Here is a 22,751-nt window from a genome sequence, read left to right as displayed (position 1 = left end):
TAAATTTACTGAAGTTGTGCATACGACTCTCATATATCTTGTCAAAGGAGTTCTTGAAAGAGCTAATAAAGGGTGCCAGAACGGTTTCTTCGGGTAGGGAATTCCAGGTGTCGATGACTCGGTTTCGAAAGGCCCATTTGCCTACATCTTTGTAGAGCCTCTCAGTTTTAAGCTTTAAGGGATGGCCACGTAGATGATTTTCGTTAAATACGGGAGGCTGATTGCCATGATGACCAGAGGACGAGGCCACTTCTGACCCCGATCGGGCTCTGGTGTTTACAGGCGAAAAGGAAGCGCAAGGTTTGCATTTCCAGTTCTGTGCAATCACTTTGGCGTCGGCAGACGGAATCTTCAAGCATTTCGTGTCAAACTGTTTGTTGCAGGACTTACAGGACAGGACTTTGATATTGTTACTTTGATACTAGTTTTGATACTTTGATGAAAGTTTGATTTTGAAAATAAAAAGGTTTGATTTTGAGATGAAACTTTTTGAAAACTTGAAACATTTTGCAATCAAAAACGAACAAAAATTAAATAAAAAAAAACTGTCCGAAAAAAATGTTTTTCAAAGAAAAGTAAAGGCCATTTTAAAATTAAGATCAGCCTGTTAAAATTAAAAACTCAAAAACCTGTTATAATTAAAACTCAAAACGGCCAGAAATTATTATTAAATAATAAATGAAACCCAAAGCCAACAGAAATTAAATAAACAGACATAGAGAAAAAAAATACAACAAGTAATAATATAAATCAATAATTAAACTTTAAAGCGAGTAATGCTTAAATTGAATATGCAAATCAAGCTTAAAACGAAAATAAAAACTATTTTGTTATTGAAGCATAAATGAAACCCGAAACGAATAGACACTAAATAAACAATCAAGGGAAACACACATTCAATAGATATTAATGTAAATGAATAAATAAATCTTAAAACGAGTGAAACTTAAATTTAATATGCAAATCAAGCTTGGAACGAACAAAAATCACTAAAAACAAGAGTTAGGGTATCGCCTCCTTCTCTCACTGTAAAAGTATAAAACCTACTACATCATTGGCGCTTTACTGAAAACTATGTGTGTCTTGAATAGTCTTGGGAAGTATAAACAAACTCAAATTGAATATTTGATATATGATGATATTAATTGTTGAAAGATCCATCAGTTCAAGATTGTATTTCACGGTAACTTATTTTCATTTTCAATGCTGTAAGAACTGGAAAACAATATATTTGTAATATAATTCGTTTTCAGTGAAACGCCCATGACGCAGTAGTCTTTAGGTTTTTACAGTTAAGAAGGGGGCAGTATCCAAACTCTTGTTTGTAGTGAAACTATATTCGTCTTGAACAATTTTAGAAAGAACTATTAAATTAAACTGAATATTTGATGTATAATGATATTAATTGCTGAAAGCTAATCAGTCCAAATTTTACTGTAATTTTAATGTTTATTTTCAATATTAAGCACAAAAGAAAACAAAAACTGTAATACAATTTATTTTCAGTAAAGCGCCAATAATGCAGTAGGTTTTAGACTTTTACAGTGAAAGAAGGAAGTCATACCCAAACTCTAGTTTGTAGTGATTTTTGTTCGTTTCAAGCTTGATTTGCATATTCAATTTAAGTTTCCCTTGTTTTAAGATTTATTTATTAATTTACATTAATATCTATTGTCTGTTTGTTTGCATTGACTGTTAATTTAATTTCTGTTCGTTTTGGGTTTCATTCATGTTTCAACTACAAAACGTTTTTTTTTCGTTTTAATCTTGATTTTTATATTAAATTTAAGCATTATTCGCTTTAAGAATTATTTATTCATTTATATTATTACTTGGTGTATGTTTTTTGCTATGATTGTTTATTTAATTTCTGTTCATTTTGGGTTTCATTGATTCTTTAGTAGTAATTTCTGGTCGTTTTGAGTTTGAAATTTAACAGGTATTTGTATCTGCTGATCTTAAGTTTAAAATGGCCTTTACTTTTCTTTGAAAAACATGTTTTTCGGAATTTTTTTTTTTTAATTAATTATATAAAAACCTTATATGCCCCCAGGGCATTACAACCCTTGCTCTGAGGGCTGTTTGGGGAAGTGCCATTCTCAAAACTATAATTTCCGGACCTTTCAAATATGTTGAACAAAATGCCCATCTCAAAAATTTGATTGGATGTGATTGGGGAAATGGTGGGCTGAAAGGGGTGTTAGTTGGCCTCTAATCACTTTCAACTATTAGCAAGGGCACATGTCCTTCTAATTTCTAATCGAATGAGCCATTTTCGAAGTTTCTATGACAACTCCTTCGATACGAAGTGCCCTGGTCTAAAAAAAAAAAAAAAAAAAAAAAAAAAAAAAAAAAAAAAAAAACATTGTGCCGACAATCTTCTTTTCTTAGGCAGCGCTATAGCGCTAATGGAATAGTAAGAGACGGACTTCAGAGAAGGAGGCACCATACTAAGCCAATTTTGTGCCATGATTATTCTTTACTAGGTTTCAGCCATCTTTGCAGCTAAGATACCAATTAAACTAACATAATCCCCATTTATAATTAACCAGACCGACCCCTTATATAAAGTGTATCTTTAAAATAAAGAGTTTCTTTTAATGTATTAACAAACAAATTATCATGTCTTATATGCAGCTTATATTTCAAGAGTCTCCGATGGTAGAATGGTAAGAATAGCTTGTACATTAAAATGGAGTTTTTTTGTAAAAAGTGATACTAGTTGCCCTCCAATTTTTTTTGGGTAACTTAAAAAAGGTAGTAGAACTTTCAATTTCCGTTCGAATGAGCCCTCTCGCGACATTCTAGGACCACTGGATCGTTACGATAACCCCTGGGGAAAAGAAAAAAAAAAATAAACAGGCATCCGTGATCTTTCTTCTGGCAAAAAATACAAAATTCCACATTTTTCCATTTAGGAGCTTGAAACCTCTACAGTAAGATTCTCTGATATGCTAAATCTGACGGTGTGATTTTCATTAAGATTTTATGACTTTTAGCGGGTGTTATCCCTTTTTTCGAAAGTAAGGCAAATTTTCTCAGGCTCGTAACTTTTGATGGGTAAGACTAAACTTGATGAAACTTATATATTTAATATCAGCAAAACTTCAATTCTTTTGATGTATCTATTGGTATCAGAATTCCTTTTTTTCTAGTTTCGGTTACTATTGAGCCAGGTCGCCTCTAACATACAGTTCGTTAACACGAACTGTTTCATATGGAGACACTTTCGCAATATCTCATTCTCCGAATCAAATCCTGATCCCTGTATTTGCTCCACCTAAGTCCAAACTCGGGGTCTCATTTTACCAAGCTGGGATCAATCTCACTAGGTGAGGTACAGCTTTTCTCTACTGGACAAGGTCAATTGAGTTATTTTTCTTTATTATATTCTTTATACTTGCTTATACTAAGGTCTTTCCACACAAGCTGGCGCATAAGGCGACAATGGTATCCCTTCAAGATGACTTCTCAAACGCTGCAGATTAAAGATCTTCAATTGACGAAAGCAAAAATACAACATCCTTCTCGGGACATCCTCCAACTGTAGCGTATTACCGTCCACACTTTCTAATACCAGGAGAGACCCAGCACACAACATCGTGAGGAGGGCGCCCTTGCCAAAGCACACCATGTGAATCAAGTATCACCACTGAATACTTGTGACTTAATCGGTCACAAGCGGCTGTTCAATCTTTTCACGGATAAAATCATTTGTAATTTTCTCAGTGCAATGAATTCCAAGGATGCGTCTTAGACAACTGTTCTAAGACCGGTAGGTTCATTTTTCGATTTGCTTAGTTGACGCTCAAGATTCACATCTGTATATAGACAGAGTGATGTCTGAATCTGTCGCATTGTGGGCATGAAGTCATACGGAACCAAAAAAAAACAAGTTACTCAAGCTAGAAGCTTAATATTTTTCTAAAATGATTTTCCTGCCGTATAGAAGAAAAAGGCTCGTTCGAACTTCAAAAATCAATTGTTGAAAAAAATGGAACACACTTTCACTGTTTCTAAGCAGTTTCACTGCAGTGGTTCATGTTATAACCTATGCTTGATTTCGGAGGACATAACTTCTTGTCACTGAACGGTAATGACACAGCGAAGAAAGTCAGGCCTCACCTTGAGAGGTAAAAAGACCCCAGCTCCTCTCTAGTAAACCAAATGCCCTATTTGCGACGGTAATAAACTCGAGCATAGTGAGTCTGGTTTTAAAAGCCTTTAAAAACCATTTCAAAACTGGTCACTTTGCAAAGCAAATCGAGGGTCCTATTCGTGAGGATCAAATACCTGGGAAAAACAGGTCAGGCTCACAGAGCTAAAAGACAAGCTTCGTGGTCCAAAACCAACAACACTTGTTCTTTTTTAATTCAAAAGTAGCACATAAAAGTTAAAAAACAAGCATTCGTACTATGTATTAAGTATGGTAAAATGGCTAAAACAATAACAAATATCTCAGTCTTTTTAGTATTCTGAAGACTTTACATCTAAGACATGAAGAACAGCTCATATTACTCTTAATGGAAAAGCCATATCTTCTATAGAAATTCCTGATTACTAACTTAAAAACTTATGACAAAACAAGATATGCGAAAAAAGATACTAAATCCCCACCTAAAGATATATTTAAACAAACTTGTTTAGTATCCACTGATGGGTTAGTCTTGTGTGTGTGGTAGGGCAGGGTCCATAAAACAAGGGTCTTTACTAAACGGTAAGAAGTTGGGTAGGCATATATTTATATGATTTAACCCAGAGTCTGGAAACGCATGTGCAACCAAAATCTCACCTCTAGATACGCCATAGATTTAGTCTTTAATCAACTTCTGGATAAACCAATGATACTTGTAAATAAATCTCACCTTGACAATATAAATATAAATCTCACCTTGACATTTCCTTCAAAATCGCATATAACAATCCTATTATTTCCAGTATCACTAACCACCAGTAGCTCATCATTAAACAATGCGATTTTGCCAGGATAATACAGCTGATTAAGGTTTCTTCTAGGATGGACAATAGAAGTTGGATTGACAGGAATTGATCCAAACATCTCAAGTGCAGCTTCTATAGTTTGTATAATGATGTCTCGATATCCCTCCCCGGAGCAACAAATCAGAGGCTTCAATCCTCGGCCTATTAAGAAAGATAACTATAGACTGTTTCTGTCTGAGAAAGCAAACAAAAAACAAAACAAATATTATGAACTTTCTGAAAAGAAACTTTTCTGTAAGTTCACGTTACATACATAACTTACGCCATTTTGGATCCTGTTAGTACTTTCTCGCCTTTGTACGTTCATAAATCAGCGTCTCGTACCATCGTATCATCTGCCTGTTTCAGAACGCATAAGAAATCACCCCCAAAGCTATTAGGTCATCTTCCACCAGGTCGGTGTGCTACAGAAGCAAACCGACCGTGGACTGTTTCTTTGAAGACATCTTTTAGCAGGTGCAATTTCTCAATTCGATGCATGTGACCCAGACACTGTATTCAACTGATCCGATTATATATAAAGAGGGGAATTTTATTCTTATTAAAGGACAGCGGCAAGCCGCTCTTCTCTGTCCTTTGTAGGTATTCGTCATCTTCTTCAAGCAGGGCCATGTGTTTTCCGCCTCACCTAGCATCTGGAATTCAGATATTGCTGGGAATTTGTTTAACCGCAAGCTCAAAAAGTACCAGTAATTTATAAGAGTGGAAACTGGTGCTAGTACGACAAAAAAACTATCAACGCCATGTAGCTTTGGTGACACTGGGTATCAAACTCTATAATCATTTTTCTTTCAGGAACTGAAGTCAGACACTTATTGCAACCCAAATTTTAATAATTATAATAATAAAATTATTTATTCTTATTATTAAAGTGAAACAAATGCCAAGTGTCACCAAACGCTAATGGCAATGCAAGTTTTTTTTTGTCAACATTAGCGCCTGTTCTCACTCTCATAAGTTACCCATATTCTTTGTGTAGGCTCCCTAGACTCCGATTGGCTGAGCACAACTCAGTGGTTTCAGCACAGTGGCTGACAACACTGAAAACCACCTCAAGCCAAAGGATTTGCTGAACAATGACACTGAACCATCATCCCAAAGAACATGGAATTGCAAGTCCAGCGTGCCTTCCACTCGGCTAGGATGGCAGGTGATATATTTCGTTAATTTTTATACTTTCCCACCCTCACTGTTTTCTGTTTACTATGCACTTAACCCATAGCTAGGTTTGAGGATTGATTCACTGCGACAAATCAACGCACCGGTCGGCTCAGCAAAACCATCAAATGGGTCATAGGTAACACCTTAACTGTATTTGCCTCTGCTTCTAGAGATTCTAATGTCTCTAACAATCAGCCGCCCGCCTCAAAAATTGAAGAAAATCATGTTTTAGCCAGTGTATCACTTATTCGTCTCCCTTGTTTTATGTTTAAGGATTCACAGGGGCTGGATCTCTCCTTGATCCGTGCCTTTTTATTGTTTTTTCGAACGAGTCCCCATTACCTAGAGGACTTTCCTCTCTCCACAACCAAGATCCGCACCTCAGTTGCTTGAAGTACACCTTCACAGAGAAGGTGACTCACTGAACTCTGGAAACGTTCAGCAAATGAGGGTTATGCATTATTGACAGCAGCGCTCATAGTAGATAGCTTTGAAACTGAAAAAAAGGCAAACAAATTTGTGTATGAAGATGAAATTTCGAGTAAGGCGTAAAAAAAATCGCCAGTAGAAAGTAATATGAAAGCTTACCGCTATTAGCGTTGTTATTAATATCACATATTGCGAATGAGGAATACAAAAATATTTTAATTTCTATAACAGGGTTTTCATGGTTAAAGATTTATTATAAGTAAAAAAAAATAACAAGACAATGAAAAAAGTATCCAAATATTCATAAAAGCAGTTTATTTTTTACTGGAGACCGTAATTTGCGCTAAGCATGATAGTATCTCCAATTAAATAAAAATGGTGCTTCATCTGCATTTATCCTTTATTTTACTAGACATCCTGAAGTTTGACTTTTTTCATTTAGTTTCAGCTATTTTTCCAGAAAAAAAATCCCTTGTCTTGTCTAACTCTATTTTTTATAATACAGCGCTCAAGTTTGCTTTTTTTCCATTTTGTGAACAGCTTTTAATTATAACTTCACACAGAGGAGATAGGGGAGGCAGAAAATTTCTACGAACCTCCAGAAAAGTTTGATAAACTTAGCTGTAAAAATACACTTCATATTTGTTCCCTTACAGCTCTCTCGCATCACTGTAACCTATCTGTGAATTAGATTCTATTATATCGTCATTGCAACAAGCTAACCCAGTATTATATAAATTCGACGATCGTTTTTAATTTTATAATGCAAATTCCAAGCCGCATTGACTAAAAGGGTAAAGCTCGTGTTTGGTGTGACAAATAATTCCGTATATATAACATGGCAACGAAATTAGACTATAAAATAACAGGTAAAATTTTTAATTAAGACAGTAAAAAAAATATTGTAAAAGCCCCTTTTGTCCCCAAAATCGTTTGACCGAAATTTTGAAATAGCTGTATTGTTCAGCATAGTTGAAAGGCCCAGTAACAATACCTTTGGAGATACTATGACCCCCCCCCCCAGCCCAAGGGGAAAGGTCTTTAAGTCATAAAATTTGTCTATTGTTTACGTTTAGTATTTGTTATTGGGAAGTATGCATACATTTTTCCGGGGGGGGAGGGCAAATTTTCGGATGGGGGGATTTTGCAAAGGGAGAATTTCCCATGGGGAGGAAAATTTCCAGGGGTAAACTGTTAAGGGTAAATTTTTCACGGGGGTATTTGCCAGTAAATACTATACGATTTTTTTTTACATATGTCTTGCATTCTTTTTACCGAATCAATTTTACGCGTGGAGATGTTAAGGGTAATTGACCATGGTTTAATTGTCCAGAGGATACTTCCGTGGGGAGGGAGGATTTCTGCATGGAGGTGGAACCAGATACTGGCGTTATTTAAAAAACGATCAGAAATTAAATTTAAAAAAACAAGCTGAAAGTAAGGAGCAACATGAAAACTTAAAACGAACAGAAATTATTACGTATATGAGAAGGGGTTCTAGGCGTTTACTCCCCCCCCACCCACGGAAAATACCCCCCACGGAAAAAAGCCCCCGGTAAATACCCCCCCCCTGTTGAGGATAAGGCTTTCCAAATTTGAGAATTTTATTACGATAAAACAAAAGTTCAAAATAGGGATAAAATACTTTTTAACAGACAGTGTATAGAAATTCACAAAAAATACTAGATATTTCGGTCACATATACAGTGACCCTCATCAGTAGTAAAACACTAGTTTGAAGTCAGAAAATAATTCTTTCCAGGTATATAGCCACTAAAAATTAACGAAGAATAGCGAGGTATCTGGAAATTTTATTAGCTAAAAAGAAAAAAAAATCCCAGTATAAAGTAAATGTAATGTTTCATTTAAGTGTTTTTTCCAAGTGTTAAGAGTTTTTTTTTTTTTTTTTTATGACCGATTTTCCAAGTAATAATAATTATTAGGTTAATGTAGTGTTCCGTTTAAGTGTTTTATGATGATCGCTGGTCAAATTTTATGTTATTTGTGCCTTTCATTTATGTTATTTTACTATGTTCATGGCAGTATGTTTGTCTATGAAATACACTTCTCTATCTATCTATCTAATATGCAGAATAATTGTACCAAACACATTTTGCATGCAGACCGGCTATAAGACAACGCTTTCAATAAAAACCTTATATGCCCCCAGGGCATAAATTACAACCCTTGCCCTGAGGGCTGTGGGCGGAGTTTCCTTCTCAAAAACATAATTTCCATCTGGAAATCAATTACGTTGAACAAAATGGTTGTCTCAAAATTTTGATTGGATATGTTTGGGGAAATGGTGGGCGTGGAAGGGGTGCTAGTTGCCTTCCAATCACTTTCGACTATTAAAAAGGGCACTGGCCATTCCAATTTCAAAAAAAAATGAGCCCTTTTCCAAGTTTCTACGACAACTCCTTCGATACTAAGTGCCCTGGTCTAAAGGGGAAAAAAATAATACATTGTGGCAACATCGTTCTTTAACAACATGCATTTTGCATCAAGATATGGCTAATTGTAGACAAAAAAAAGCCAAGACAGATAGTCCAAGTAATTGAGAGGCAAATGTTTAAATGGCTGGGGCAAGGGTAAATAGGCAGCGCGATTGCGCTGCCTATGATTGTCATCTTAATAAAAGATGACACTTGATAAAATTGTTCAGGGACTTTCAATCTGCTGCTTCAATGCAGCTCCAAACATGATTTTTCTTTTCTTATAAAGAAAAGAAAAATAATGTCTTGTTTATTCTTTATTGTGACAATAAATGTAATAACAATTCATACGTGCCCGTTTCCTTTATGTCAAAAAGGGCTCATTCGATTGGAAATTGAAAGGGCTAGTGTCCCTTTTAACAGTAGAAACTGATCGAAGGGCAACTAACCCCCCTCTCACGCCCACCATTTCCACAAACACATCCAATCAAAATTTTGAGACAGCCATTTTGTCAAACGTAGTTTAAAGTTCTGGAAATTAGGTCTTTGAGGATGACAACCCTCCCCCCCCCCCCATAGCCCTCACGGAAGGGTTGTAAGTTATGTCCTGGGGGCATTTAAGGTTTTTTTTATAGAAAGCATTGTCGTAGAAACTTAAAAAAGGGCTCGTTCGATTGAAAATCGAAATGCCTAGTCCCCTTTTTAATAGTCAAAAGTGATTGGAAGACAACTGACACCCCTTCCTCGCCCACCATTTCCCCAAACACATCCAATCAAAATTTTGAGATGGCCATTTTATTCAGCACAGTTGAAAGTTCTGGAAATTATACCTTTGAGTAGGACACTCTCCCCATAGTCCCCAGGGCAAGGGTTATAGGTTATGCCCTGGGGGCGTGTAAGGTTTTTATTGAAATCCTTGTTCTAGAAACTTGAAAAAGAGCTCATTCGATCGGAAATTCAAAGAGCTAGTGCCCTTTTTAATAGTCGAAAGTGATTTGAGGGCAACTAACCCCCCTCTCACGCCCACCTTTTCCCCAAACACATCAAATCAAATTTTGAGATTTTCCCGAACGCATCTAATCAAAATTTTGAGATACTCATTTTGTTCAACGTAGTTGAAAGTTCTGGAAATTAGGTCTTTAAGGATATTACCCCCCACCCAGAGCCTTCAGGGCAAGGGTTATAAGCTATGCCCTGGGGGCTTCAGAGATGTTTATGAAAAACTATGTTGTGGAAACTTCAGAAAGGGCTTATTCCACTGGAAGTTGAAATGGTTAGTGACGTTTTTAATAGTCGAAAGTGATTGGAGAATAATTAACCCCCCTCTCACGCCCACCATTTCCCCAAATACATTCAATCAAATCTTAGAGATAGCCATTTTGTTCAACGTAGTTGGAAGTTCTGGAAATTATGTATTTGAGGATGACGAACCTCCCAGAGCCCCAAGAGCACACTAATTAGTCTGTGCCTATTGGATGAACAATGTTCTTAAGGTTAGCGTTGTCGTGATAACTTCAAAAGGGGCTCATTTAATTAGGAATAAAGAGAGCTAGTGCCCCTATTAATCCTCAAAGGTGGCCGAAGTGTGAAGCACCCCCTCTCACGTCCACCATTCCCCCAAACACATGCAATCAAAATTTTATGACAGCCATTTTGTTCAACGTAGTTGAAAGTTCTGAAAATTAGAACTGGAATCGGAGGAAGAATATCCCCCCCCCCCTCAGGCCCATCATTTCCCCAAAACACATCCGATAAACATATTGAAATAGCCAATTTGTTGAAGGTAGTTGAAGGGTCCAAAAATTATATCTTTGAGTAAGACGACCCCCCAAAACCCTCAGTGCTAAGGTTGTAAGTTATGCCCTGGGGGGGTAAAAGGTTTCTTTATAGAAAGCGTTGTCGTAAAAACTTCAAAAGGGCTATTTTTTGAAAACTGAGACGGATATTGTCCCTTTTAATAGTCGAAAGTAATCGGAGGGAGAAACACCCCCACACCCCTGCGCCCATCATTTCCCCAAACAATTCCGATCAACATTTTGATATATCCATGTTGTTCAACGTAGTTGAAAGGTCTGGAAAATTGAGAATGACAGCCCCCCCCCGATAGCCCTCAGGACAAGGGTCGTAATCAGGACAAGGGCATATGAGGTTTTCATAGAAAGTTTTGTCGTAGAAGCTTCAAACAGGGGTCATTCGATTGGAATTCGAGAGGACTAGTGCCTTTTTATTGGTCGAAAGTGATCAGAGGGCAAATACCCCCACCCCTAACGCCCATCATTGCCCCAAACACTTCCAATCAAAATCTGGGATCACAATTTTGTTCAAGGTATTAAAAGAGCTCATTCGTAAAATAGCTCATTCAATTAGAAACTGAAAGGGTTGGTACCCTTTTTAATAGTCGAAAGTGTTCGGAGGGCAACTAACCCCCCCCCCCCTCCCACGTTCATCTTTTCCCCAAACACATCCAATCAAAATTTTGAGATAGGCATTTTGTTCAACATAATTGAAAGGTCCATAAATTATGTCTTTGAGGATGACAATCCCCCCCCCCCAGCAGCCCTCAGGGCAAGGGCTTTAAGTTATGCCCTAGGGCAGATAAGGTTTATATAGAAAGACTGATCGTATATACTTCGGAGGGGGGCTAATTGGCTTGGTAATCAGAAGTTCTAGTGTGTTTTTTAATATTTAGAGTGACCCATTTTTTCAACGAGTTTGAAAGTTCTGGAAATTAGGTCTTTGAGGATGACAACTCCCCCACAGCCCTCAGGGTAGGGGTTGTAAGTTATGCAATGGGGGCACATAAGGTTTTTATAGAAAGTGTTGTTTTAGAAACTTCAAAAAGGGCTCATTCGATTGGAAATTGAAAGGGCTAGTGCCCTTTTTAATAGTCGAAAGTGATTGAAGGAAAACTAACCCCCCTCTTACGCCCACCATTTCCCCGAACGCATTCAATCACAATTTGAGATAGCCATTTTGTTCAACGTAGTTTAAAGGTTCATAAATTATGTCTTTGAGGATAACAAACCCCCAGGGCAAAGGTTGTAAGTTATGTACTGGGGGCATATGAGGTTTTTATAGAAAGCGTTGTCGTAGAAACTTGAAAAACGGTCTAATCGATTGGGAATTCTCATGGCTAGTGCCCTACATCACAATCAAAATCGGTTAGAGGACAAGTGCCCCCCCACGCCCATCATTTCCCCAAATACATCTAATCAACATTTGGATATAACCATTTTTTTAACGATAGTTGAAGGGTTTGGAAATTATGTCTTTGAGTATGACACCCCAGAGACCAGGGCAAGGGTTGTAAGTTATGCCCAGGGGTTATTTAAGGTTTTTATGGACGGGATGGTTGTTTAACTTTAGAAGAGGCTCATTCTTTTTCCCTGAAAACGACTATGTCAATATAAAAATTAATTGTAAAAAAAATTCCACAAAATAAGTTTTTCAAAAAAAAAGTAAAGAACTCCATTAAGCCAAAAATGAATAAAAATAGAATCAAATAATCTACCAAGCATACAACTACCACAAATAAGTATCAATAAATAAATGAAACCGAAAACAAACAGAAATTAAAATAAATAGCAGCTTCAAACTCAAAACGAACAGAAATAATTATGAGCAGGGTTCTAAACCCCTAAGCCTTCTAAAAGTCAAAATATAATTTGTACTTTAGTGAAAAAAATTGTTTGAAATTTTTTCACTTTATAACTTTAAGAAATCAAAAATTAATTAATATTTTAAGGAATAAAAAACCAGCATATGTATATTAAACTGAAAATGCCCATTTTTTTCATTAAATTCATTTGAAGGTTTTTCAGTAAAGTGTAAATCATATTCTGGCTTAAAGATATCCTGCTATCTTTTTCGTGAGGATATGCAATACCTGAGGATGTTTCCAATGCTATTTGAATTTCTTCGGTTATGTATAGAAATAACAAAATCAGTTATTTAAAATAGCATTTTTCATGATCTCTTTTGTGCACTTTTGAATATAGTCTTTTGAAGTAACGAATAGTACCGTCGAGTAGCAACTTTACAATTTATGTATAAAAGATTTAATTCTAAACAGCTTACAATAACACTCAACGGATTAGCCACTTGAAGCTTACAACTTTCGATTTTAAACAAAATTTGGGCTTCGAAAACCATGCATCCGATTTAACGGACAGATATACAGCTTTTCTTGCAAGTATTCCTATGGACAGGTCGCGCATGAGTGGTCTAAAGAAAAAAAAACACCTTTTTTACCTTTTACACTTTTTTTACACTTTTTTTTACTTTAAAAGAACTTCACATGGGTAAATGTCTTCATATAATCCTCTTAGTAAGCAAACTACATACAAAAAATGATAGCAGTAATGAGTATAGTCTCTAATTAAAAACCTATTATTGAGAAAATTAACCCTTGTTAGTTAAAAGCACTTCATAAACATTTTTATAGCTAAGTAATCAAAGGTACTTGTTGATTATCCAGAACATACTCAAGAGTTTTGATATGTAAGATCTCAGAAAAACCGGTTTAGCTGTCTGTATTCAGAGACAATTAGCTTAGGCTCAGTAGAAAAACTACGTTGCAGGTATATTTTAATTACATATTTAATATTTTGGTTATTTAGTATTTATAAATATTTGGTATTTTGGTTAGGTTACGTTAGGTGTTTAATATAATGCGTTCTGGGCAGCCTGCTTTCCATAATTCTCTGTTGTAGTTTTCATAATCATGTTACTAAAGTATTATATTAAATAAGTATTATATTAAATACATAGAGTTTGTTAGGTTAGGTAGGTATTTAATATAATGCGTTCTGGGTGGCCTGCTTTCCATAATTCTCTGTTGTAGTTTTCATAATTTTGTTCCTAAAAGTTCTGTTGCAGTTTCCATAATTTTGTTCCTAAAAGTATATTTTCATCACATTTTGGTATATTTTATTAGGATTGACCTAACTTCACTTCTTGGGTTTGTTCTGTATAATTAACAAGTACCTCGTGAAATCACGATCTTCACCAACAGCAGATATAAGACATCAAAATTAATCTTCTATAGGATTTTCAAATCGATCCTGTTGCGATATAATCTTCAACATTCGTATATTGCCAGAAGAATCAAAAGTATAGCAGGTTTTCATAAATCATGGTGTGTTTTACCTTTTTTTGTTATTTGTAATCAAACTAACGAAATCTTAAACAAATTTGGACTATATATTTGCACATTCGGGGCGGGGGGAGTATAGCTGGTCTGCATGCAAAATGTGATAGGTGCAATTATTCTGCATATTATTAAGTAAGAATTGTTTTCTGACTTCAAACTGTCCAAATAGTTTACCCCCCCCCCTTATGTGTATATATATAGTGCAAATTTATATGACCTAATCCAACTGCAATACTGGTATAAATGGACTTAAGGCTTGGTGTAGGGTTGTGGAAATATCAGAGGGTTTGTTTATGGGTGTTTAAAACTTAATAGGAGAAAATACAAATGCCCTTGCCCCCCCATGTATGTAGATATTGACAGTTCTTCAGAAACTTTTGTTGAGTATATAGTGGATCAGATATTCAAAGGTAAAATGAACAAAAATTGAGGATATTTAACTTCCAAGATACGAGGACAATTGTAAAGACTGACTTCACATCCACTCCATTTCACGAACGAGCCAAGTATCAGGTTTTCAACCAAATAAATTTAGAAAGCACACAAAAGATTGAAAATAGACAAGCAAATATAAATATATAACGAATATTGGCTGGCAAAAAAATAAGAACATTTTTTTTTTTGGTTTCGCTTTTATCAGTTTTTGCGTTTCTGGAAAAATTTACCAGATTCAGAGAACGAGAGTGCTTCGTGGTATCGACGGTGGCAATACAACCTATTAAATAGGTTAAAAATGATTTTGCATCATTTTCAGCACTCTACATCAAATACAGTTAGATCCTTACCAAAAATAACAATTGTAGGCCAACATTTGATGTGAAGTTTATTCCAGATTAAACAATCTTTGTCATTCAAAACAGGATGAGCTATGTTGTATCTTTCAACAGCTTTTAATATGTTCTCTGTCGATTTTTCGTTATCGAACTTGGCACTATGAATTCCAATCTAAAAAAAACTGGTTTAATCCTTCCAATACAAAATGTGATCGAACTACTCGATCAGAACTAGTTGTTACTAGTAGGCTATGTCTGTGGTTGATATTCCAAAACAGAAGTCAACAAGCAGCACTGTAATACATATATTACAAATGAAGTTTGATCTTTGCTAAGTTGGCATTTAAAGGTTTTTAAGTGATCAATTACAATTATTGTGCTGAAACTGCAATTTTAGAATTGTAAAACGTCAATTACAATTATGATGCTGAAACTGCAAATTCAGAACTGTAAAACAAAGCACAGTATCTAGCCTATTTGCTTGAAAATAGCTTCTAATTTCATCGCACTTTGCATCAAAGGACTGAAAGCCTTTTGATTAGAAGATTTGACACTAATATGGAGATACAGGTGTCCATGAGAAACCTGACGTAATTGAAATGGCGTAATCTACACCAAATTCGTTATTTAAAAGTTTTTGAAGCCACTTATTACAAAACAAGGGTAAGTTTGTAATGTGAGCGTATTATAACAAAACACAGTATCCAGCTATCCCTCTACACCTGGGCCAAGCATCCAGCAATCAATTTGGCCAAATTTTGCAATCTCTTATTATTTAACATAATTATTATTCCGAGTAATAATCACTTTGGAACTACCTTCACAAGTTTTCTTATTTTTTAAATCCATTCCTCCCCAAATTCGTCAGAACGTGGCTAAGGATAGAGTATCATTTGTACTTTAATGAAAGTAAAATGTATTTTGAGCAGCTTTTCTTGTTTTAATAGAATATTTAAATCCAAAAACTGCTTAAAATTCACTGTTAATTCAAAAAACTGCTCAAACTTCCAGAATTTTTTTTTGTGTCGGTATTTTTGATACAATCAGTTGTTTTTTTTAACTAGCATACTTTGCAAAATATACAAAGACTGAAATAATTTAGGAAATCTAGGAAAACTACAAATCACTTAGTGACATTGTACTTTGAATACTGTGGTATTCATTGATCAAGGGATCAACAACAACAACAAAAAATCCAGACAATCGTCAAGATTACAGGAAGGACTAACGAAATTAAATTGACTGTTTAAAATACAATGATATTAATTCCTAGAAGTCCCAGCAACTTTAAATTTTTTCCACTCCATGATGCAATTTAAGGTAATTTGAGACTTTCAAACGAATCAGCGAAAAGAAAAGAAACTTTTCGAAATACGAGTCGATGCAACCAAACTATTCTTCAAAATTTATTGTCCTCATTAAGGTCCACTCGATCCAGTCTACTTACAAAAAAAAGGTTTTCATGTTGATCATAGAAAAACAATGTTTTTCCATTCTGGGGTATTGGAAGGCTTGACATTTTTATAGTAAAGATCGATGCAGGTACAATGTATTATTATTTTTTTTTCTTTTTTCTTGTTTAGACCAGGGCGCTTCGTATCGAAGGAGTTGTCTTAGGAACTTCAAATAGGGCTCAACCAATTGAAAATAGTAAGGGCAAATGCCCTTTTTAATAGTCGAAAGTGATTAGAGGGCAACTAGTTCCCCTTTCGTTGTAAAAAAGACATTACTTTTTTTTATGGACTGCCAACTACAAAGTACACTGCCTTTAGTAAGATATGTTAGTTCAAATTACTACTCGATCGGGAAGAGAGCCACCGCCAGCAAATTGGGTAGTTACTTACAAGAGGCCGCTTCCAAATCGCATGGCCGTTCTCAAGGACGAAACGCTTATACGGCAACGCTTAACCTGATTTCAAATTGATTCAACCCAATTTTTTCCTAAATAGAATATTTAGAGGCCAAAATAGGCCTCTTGGTCTTGTTTTCCCCAGTGTATATGCCCAGAAAACTGCAAGCTGATCAGAGAAAAAATAAATATGGGTTTAGTTTGGTCATTATGAATCGATACAACGATTTCTGTTTCCATAAATTTTGTCTTCGTTGAGTTCCTCTCGTCCCTGTCTACATATCCTGTAAGTTTAAGTCAACCAAAGAAAACAAAATTCGTTGCCCAGTGTCATGCATTAATACAACGATACTTTAAAATACATTGTGTTCATTGAGAGTACCTGGTCCTGTATTTTGGACCCATTTTAGGCCGTCGGGAATCAATACAGCCATACAGTTTCAATACAGCCATACAATTTCGATACAGCCATACAATTTCGATACAGCCATACAGTTTCAATACAGCCATACAGTTTCAATACAGCCATACAGTTTCAATACAGCCATACAATTTCGATACAGCCATACAATTTCGATACAGCCATACAGTTTCAATACAGCCATACAATTTCGATACAGCCATACAGTTTCAATACAGCCATACAGTTTCAATACAGCCATACAGTTTCAATACAGCCATACAGTTTCAATACAGCCATACAGTTTCAATACAGCCATACAGTTTCAATACAGCCATACGGTCTTTGTAAGTTATGTTTTCTTTCTTTAAATAAGGTTCTGTCTTAAGCACTTACTGCATTACTTCTTTAGAAGTTAAGAATTAGGACTTTGAATGACTAACGATTTGAATCGTTAGTAAGTTCAAACTACTGCAGCTTGAACTTGTGTTATTTTTGCACTGACTAAGAATTTTATAACTTTTATTTAATAAGCAAAGATAATCTCAAGCACATTTCAAGAAAAAGCAACATTTGACCATACTCGATCAGGTGGTTGACTATAGGAAAGACTAAAAAAAATATTACGCCTATTTTCTGGTATCACGAGTCGGTATTTTCCAAAAATGTTCGTCCTCATTAAAGTTATCTTGGCTCTGTCTACATGTAACTAAAGCGGATCGCGAAATACCTATCTGTGTTTTCCTAATTTGAGTTTGGGAGAAAGCAGTTTTTCGGCCATTTTTTGGTCCCCTTTTGGCCAAACATATTTCTTTTTAAGTTAGGCTACTTTTCGCCAAGGAACTTGCGGTTCAGAGTTTCAAACTGACTAAAGGAAACGAGTTTTTCCAGCCATTTTGGGGCTATCTAACACCCTTCTCCTCCCAACAATATAATCAGAAGAAAACATTTTGGGTTTCTTGGGCCCCCTTTTCGGAAGGAGAACTATGCCCCAAAATAAAAATTTGTTTTGTGCATTAGGGTCCACTTGGCCCAAGATATTACGACTTAAAAATTTCAGTTTGTTCAGAAAAAAAAATTATTGGTCATTTTCGGGAAAACCAAAATTTACTTCTATTTTTTGTCCAATAGAATCCTTTTAGTCCAAGGAGTAAGCAATATAAGTCTTGAGCTGATCAAAAAAAGAGTCCTTTTTATCTTTTTGGGTCCCATTTCTGGGGGTCCCATACCCATTTGGGTCCCATACCCCAGAAATAATTTCTACTTTTATACTAAGCTCCTCTTGATCTGGGTACTTATGATTGCAAGTCTCAAATTGATCAGGGACAACAAGATTGCGGCCTATTATTACGTCCCATAACACCCTCTCATCCCCAAATAAAATTACAGTTCTCTTAGCTCAGGCAATGAACCTTGAAAATATCAAGCCAACCAGAGACAAAAAAAGTTTGTCGCTCTTTTGGACAATTTTTAGCGGAGCCCATGCTCCAAAAATAAAATTTTTGTAAATATTAAGGTCTATTTGGCCATTAACTTACAATTTAATTTTCAAGCTCATCAGGAAAAAGTTTCTTGTTTAGTGTTCCATTTTCCGGCAAACGAAATCTTTTTATTAATTTTTTTTTATGACTTGAAGAGGTGGGAATGAGAGTACAAAAGACCCAAAAGCTTTCAGATACAATTTTCAATCCAATAAAAAAAAATTGGTCCGATTTTTGGGCAGTCCGTGCCCTCAAAATATCTTTTTGTACATCCTTTGCCGAACAGCTTTATGGGTGTAAGTTTTGAGCCGTATGGGGCATTTTTTTTTACCTTTTTTGGTGGGGACCCATGCATTTTAAATCTTATTTTAGTGGATTGAGATCCTCTTGACCCAAGCACAGTTAAGAATTCAACTTTTTAGTCCATTAGAAAAAAAATTCGGCCTTTTTTGGGCGTATTTTTGGGGGGGGGGGGGCATGCCCTCAAACCATTTTTTCTTTTATACAGTGTTCTCCTTGGCTCTGGTACTTACAGCTTTTTAGCTCCAACCCGTCAAATAAAAAAGTTTTCTGGACCTTCGTCAGGCCGCATTTTTGAAGGAAGCTACTTATTTTTTTTTGTCTTCCATTTTTCCTTGGGCATTCGGTTCTTCTTAGCTAAAGGACTTAGGGTGTAAATTTCGAACCAAATAGATAAAAAAAAAATATCCTATTTTGGATCCCGTTTTTGGGGGAGGTCCATGTCCCCAAGCTATTTTATTCTACATTAGGTTGTTCAGGACAAAAAAAAGTGTTCACGATCAAATTGTGGGAGAAAGAGGGGGGAGGTGGGTGGAATTATGACGGCCCCCATTCTTCCTTCAAATTCAGCATGTGTCAAGTACCAATATTCTTGTTTGTATAAAAACTGTTCTGGAGCAAAAAAACATAGATGCTTTATCCACCATCAATTATTAAACAAATAAAGAAGTTTTATCTTAATAAAATACATTCAAAGAATAAATACAACTAAGTCTTCAGACTTACTACAGACCACGTGATAATTTGGACATTTCAGATAATTTCTAAATAATGGGCTATCATCAGAAACAAATATATTTCCCAGTAGAAAAATAATCTAACTAATCATTTAGTCCAAAAAATAAATAAATATTTAAAAAAAAGTAATTCGAAGCCTTTACAGTGATCTCGACTCGGAATAGCCCAAAATAGTATGCAGTGCTCCTCGAGGCACAAAACTTCGAGCCCTGCTGATTCTAGCGGTTATAAATTACGTGCTTTCAGGAGTCGAAAATCGTTTTAAATACTTTGATGATGCTGCTAAAATACCTAGAGGACAAGCAACAAGTTGTGCCACAGTTCAATGACCTCAAATCGACTTTTGTCAGCCAGTCTGACACATATGGGCTGCAAATCAACTAAAACGAAAAAAAGTGATGAGGTTCAACCCTCTGAAACGTGATCTCTCCTGTCCTAAAGCATCATACCCAGTCATCTGAACCGCAGTTACACTTGGTGTCACTTTTAGCTTAGACTACTCCCTTAACCCGCATGTTACAAACCTACTAAAGAAAGGAAATTACGTCTTAAGATCTCTCGTTACTTTGGATCACCTGGGATTTTTACAATCCAACTCAAACTGGCAAATCTGTGTTATTTGTGGCCATTACTTGAGTACGCATGTTCGGTCTGGGGCCCTCAAGTACCCAATAAAGAATATTTCAGTAGTGACATTGAAAATCTGCAGAAACGTGCTGCAAAAATCATACTCGGCGAAAATTATGTGTCTTACGAATCCGCTCTCAAGTCGCTAAAAATGCCCTATCTCCGTGAGCCCACATACGAAGTTACCCTCAAATTTAGACACTCATTAGTCACGAGTCAGAAGCATTGTTCGTTGCTGTCCCTTCCTTGTACAAAGCGTCTGCCTACCTAAAGCAGGAATAAAATCGAACAGTTAAGATGCCGCATCAATCATTTTACAGACTCTTTTATTCTTTCTTTGTCAGTGCAATTAATCGTTCGTAATTCGTTCACCTTCTAATTTACTAATGTTGTAAAAAATAGCATAATTTAGTTGCAGTCTAGGCAATCCCAATTCTCAAAAAGGATCCACCATCAAGTTCTGCTTCTGAAATAAAAGACATTTTTGTAAGTTTAGTTAAGTCAAAGGAATTGTATAAGCTAGGTTCTATGGCAGGTAGTTCCAATAATTAAGATAGCAATTATTTCCGCATGCAAATTTTGGGAGTAGATTACATGGAGAATGCAGTATACTTAACTTTCCTAAGAATTAAAGTGAGGGATTTCATTGAGATAGATGCATTTTAATGGAATTGGAAACAAAGTCAGGAAATATTTTGGTACGGTCCCATCACTACTATATACTTCAAGCAATAGAACTTACAACTTTCACCTTATCTCCAAATGTCTGCTCAATTACTTCAAGATCAGGCAAAATATGCATACAATTTATACAGCAGTAGGTGAAGAAGTCAAGAACTAGTAGTTGACTAGAAAAATCTAGGTCTTTTTCATTGCTGTTGACAACATCTAATGCTGAAATACAAATAAAGAATTGCAATATGAGCTAAAAAAATAAGCTTTTCACTTTCTATACTCCTGACTGTGATTATAAAAATATGTATGTATATATATATATATATATATATATATATATATATATATATATATATATATATATATATATATATATATATATATATATATATATATATATATATATATATATATATATATATATATATATATATATATATATATATATATATATATATATATATATATATATATATATATATATATATATATATATATATATATATATATATATATATCATCATTTTATTTATAACCCATCACAAAAATCTCGGCAGAGCCCAGTAAAAGACAGAGTAAAAGTCAAGAAAAACAAAAAACGAAACAACAGAAATAAAAACACACACAACTACAACCAAGGAATAAACAGAAATGATCAAAGATATGAAGACTTCTGGCATTCAATAGGGAAATCATAAATACGCTTCACAATAACCCCAGCTGAGTTTACCAGTTGATACTTTCTTTGCAGGGAAGAGTTACTTGTCCAAGTTGGAAGTTACATTAAATACTTTGCAAATTTAAAATAAAGGCGATGAACTTGCTTTCTCTTACCACAATTAAAAAAAGACCAAACAGAAGCAAGGGCAAGTAAGTGAGGAACTGTTAGGCTATCATATAACTGAGAATGGTGAGCTCTAGTCATATACGGCACGTTTGAAGCCAGGGAGGCATACGGAGCCCAAATCTTGCCAGCATAGTTTTTCATTGCCAGGTTTATAGTTTCTTTCAGGTTTGCGCCAATAGGAATGCCCAGGTAAGTAAGGATGCTAGAAAAAGGTACCTCAGAGCCAGATAACCTTATTGAATTTCAATTCCCTTTATAGTTGAATGGTAGAACAACTGTTTTATCAGTATTAAAGGTCATACCAATGTGTTCGTACTCATCTTGGAGAAGCTCAAAAGTTGAAAAGCATCCTGGAAAGTGCAGGAAAGGTTCAGTAAGTCATCCGGATACGTAACTAACGAAAGATCAACTCCTTTGAAGATAAATGTACAGTTCAACTTATCTTGAGCACCAGCAACACAATTATTAAATAAAACTGAAGAAGTCAGATCTCCTTGGCGTACACCTGTCTGAATCGGAAATAGTTGACTACCATCTTTAATTCCAGCCTTCAGATTTCTATGCATGTATCTTAAACAAGTAACTATCGCAGCATCAGTACTTTTCAAATGGGCCTCAAGCAAAACCTGCGAAAATATACAAGAGTCAAAGGCTCTTGCAACATCGAGTGCACACAAGACTAAGAAATCACCTCTTTCTTCAAAGTCCTGCAGCCCATTTATTGGCAGAAAGAGAGTATGCTCTCTGCCTAACTCTCGCTGGATCCCAAACTGATGAGGAGGGACGGAGCAATTTTTTTCAATATCTTTTATCAAAAATGACTCAAAGACCTTGGAAAGTAGTACACGACACGGTAATGGGGCAATAGGAACGGCAAAGAGAA

At 35.5% G+C, this 22,751-nt stretch overlaps 1 protein-coding gene across 2 annotated transcripts in view; it reads right to left on the bottom strand.

Moving 5' to 3' along the window:
* Positions 1-22,751, bottom strand: part of LOC148953315 (NHL repeat-containing protein 2) — a 217,865-nt gene that overhangs the window by 169,657 nt on the left and 25,457 nt on the right. For both annotated transcript variants that reach the window (XM_089088480.1, XM_089088479.1), the window contains exons 2-4: positions 21,089-21,240; positions 14,964-15,123; positions 4,892-5,142 (exon numbers count right to left, since the gene is read on the bottom strand). In XM_089088480.1, coding sequence (XP_088944606.1) covers positions 4,892-5,142; positions 14,964-15,123; positions 21,089-21,148 — 471 coding nt within the window. In that variant the 5' untranslated portion in view covers positions 21,149-21,240. The remainder of the gene's footprint in view (positions 1-4,891; positions 5,143-14,963; positions 15,124-21,088; positions 21,241-22,751) is intronic.

The sequence above is a fragment of the Artemia sp. Qi Xiang Cuo genome, chromosome 4 (genome assembly GCF_049724085.1).
Source record: "Artemia sp. Qi Xiang Cuo chromosome 4, ASM4972408v1, whole genome shotgun sequence".
Taxonomy (NCBI): domain Eukaryota; kingdom Metazoa; phylum Arthropoda; class Branchiopoda; order Anostraca; family Artemiidae; genus Artemia; species Artemia sp. Qi Xiang Cuo.
This window is presented reverse-complemented; position numbering and strand designations above follow the sequence as displayed.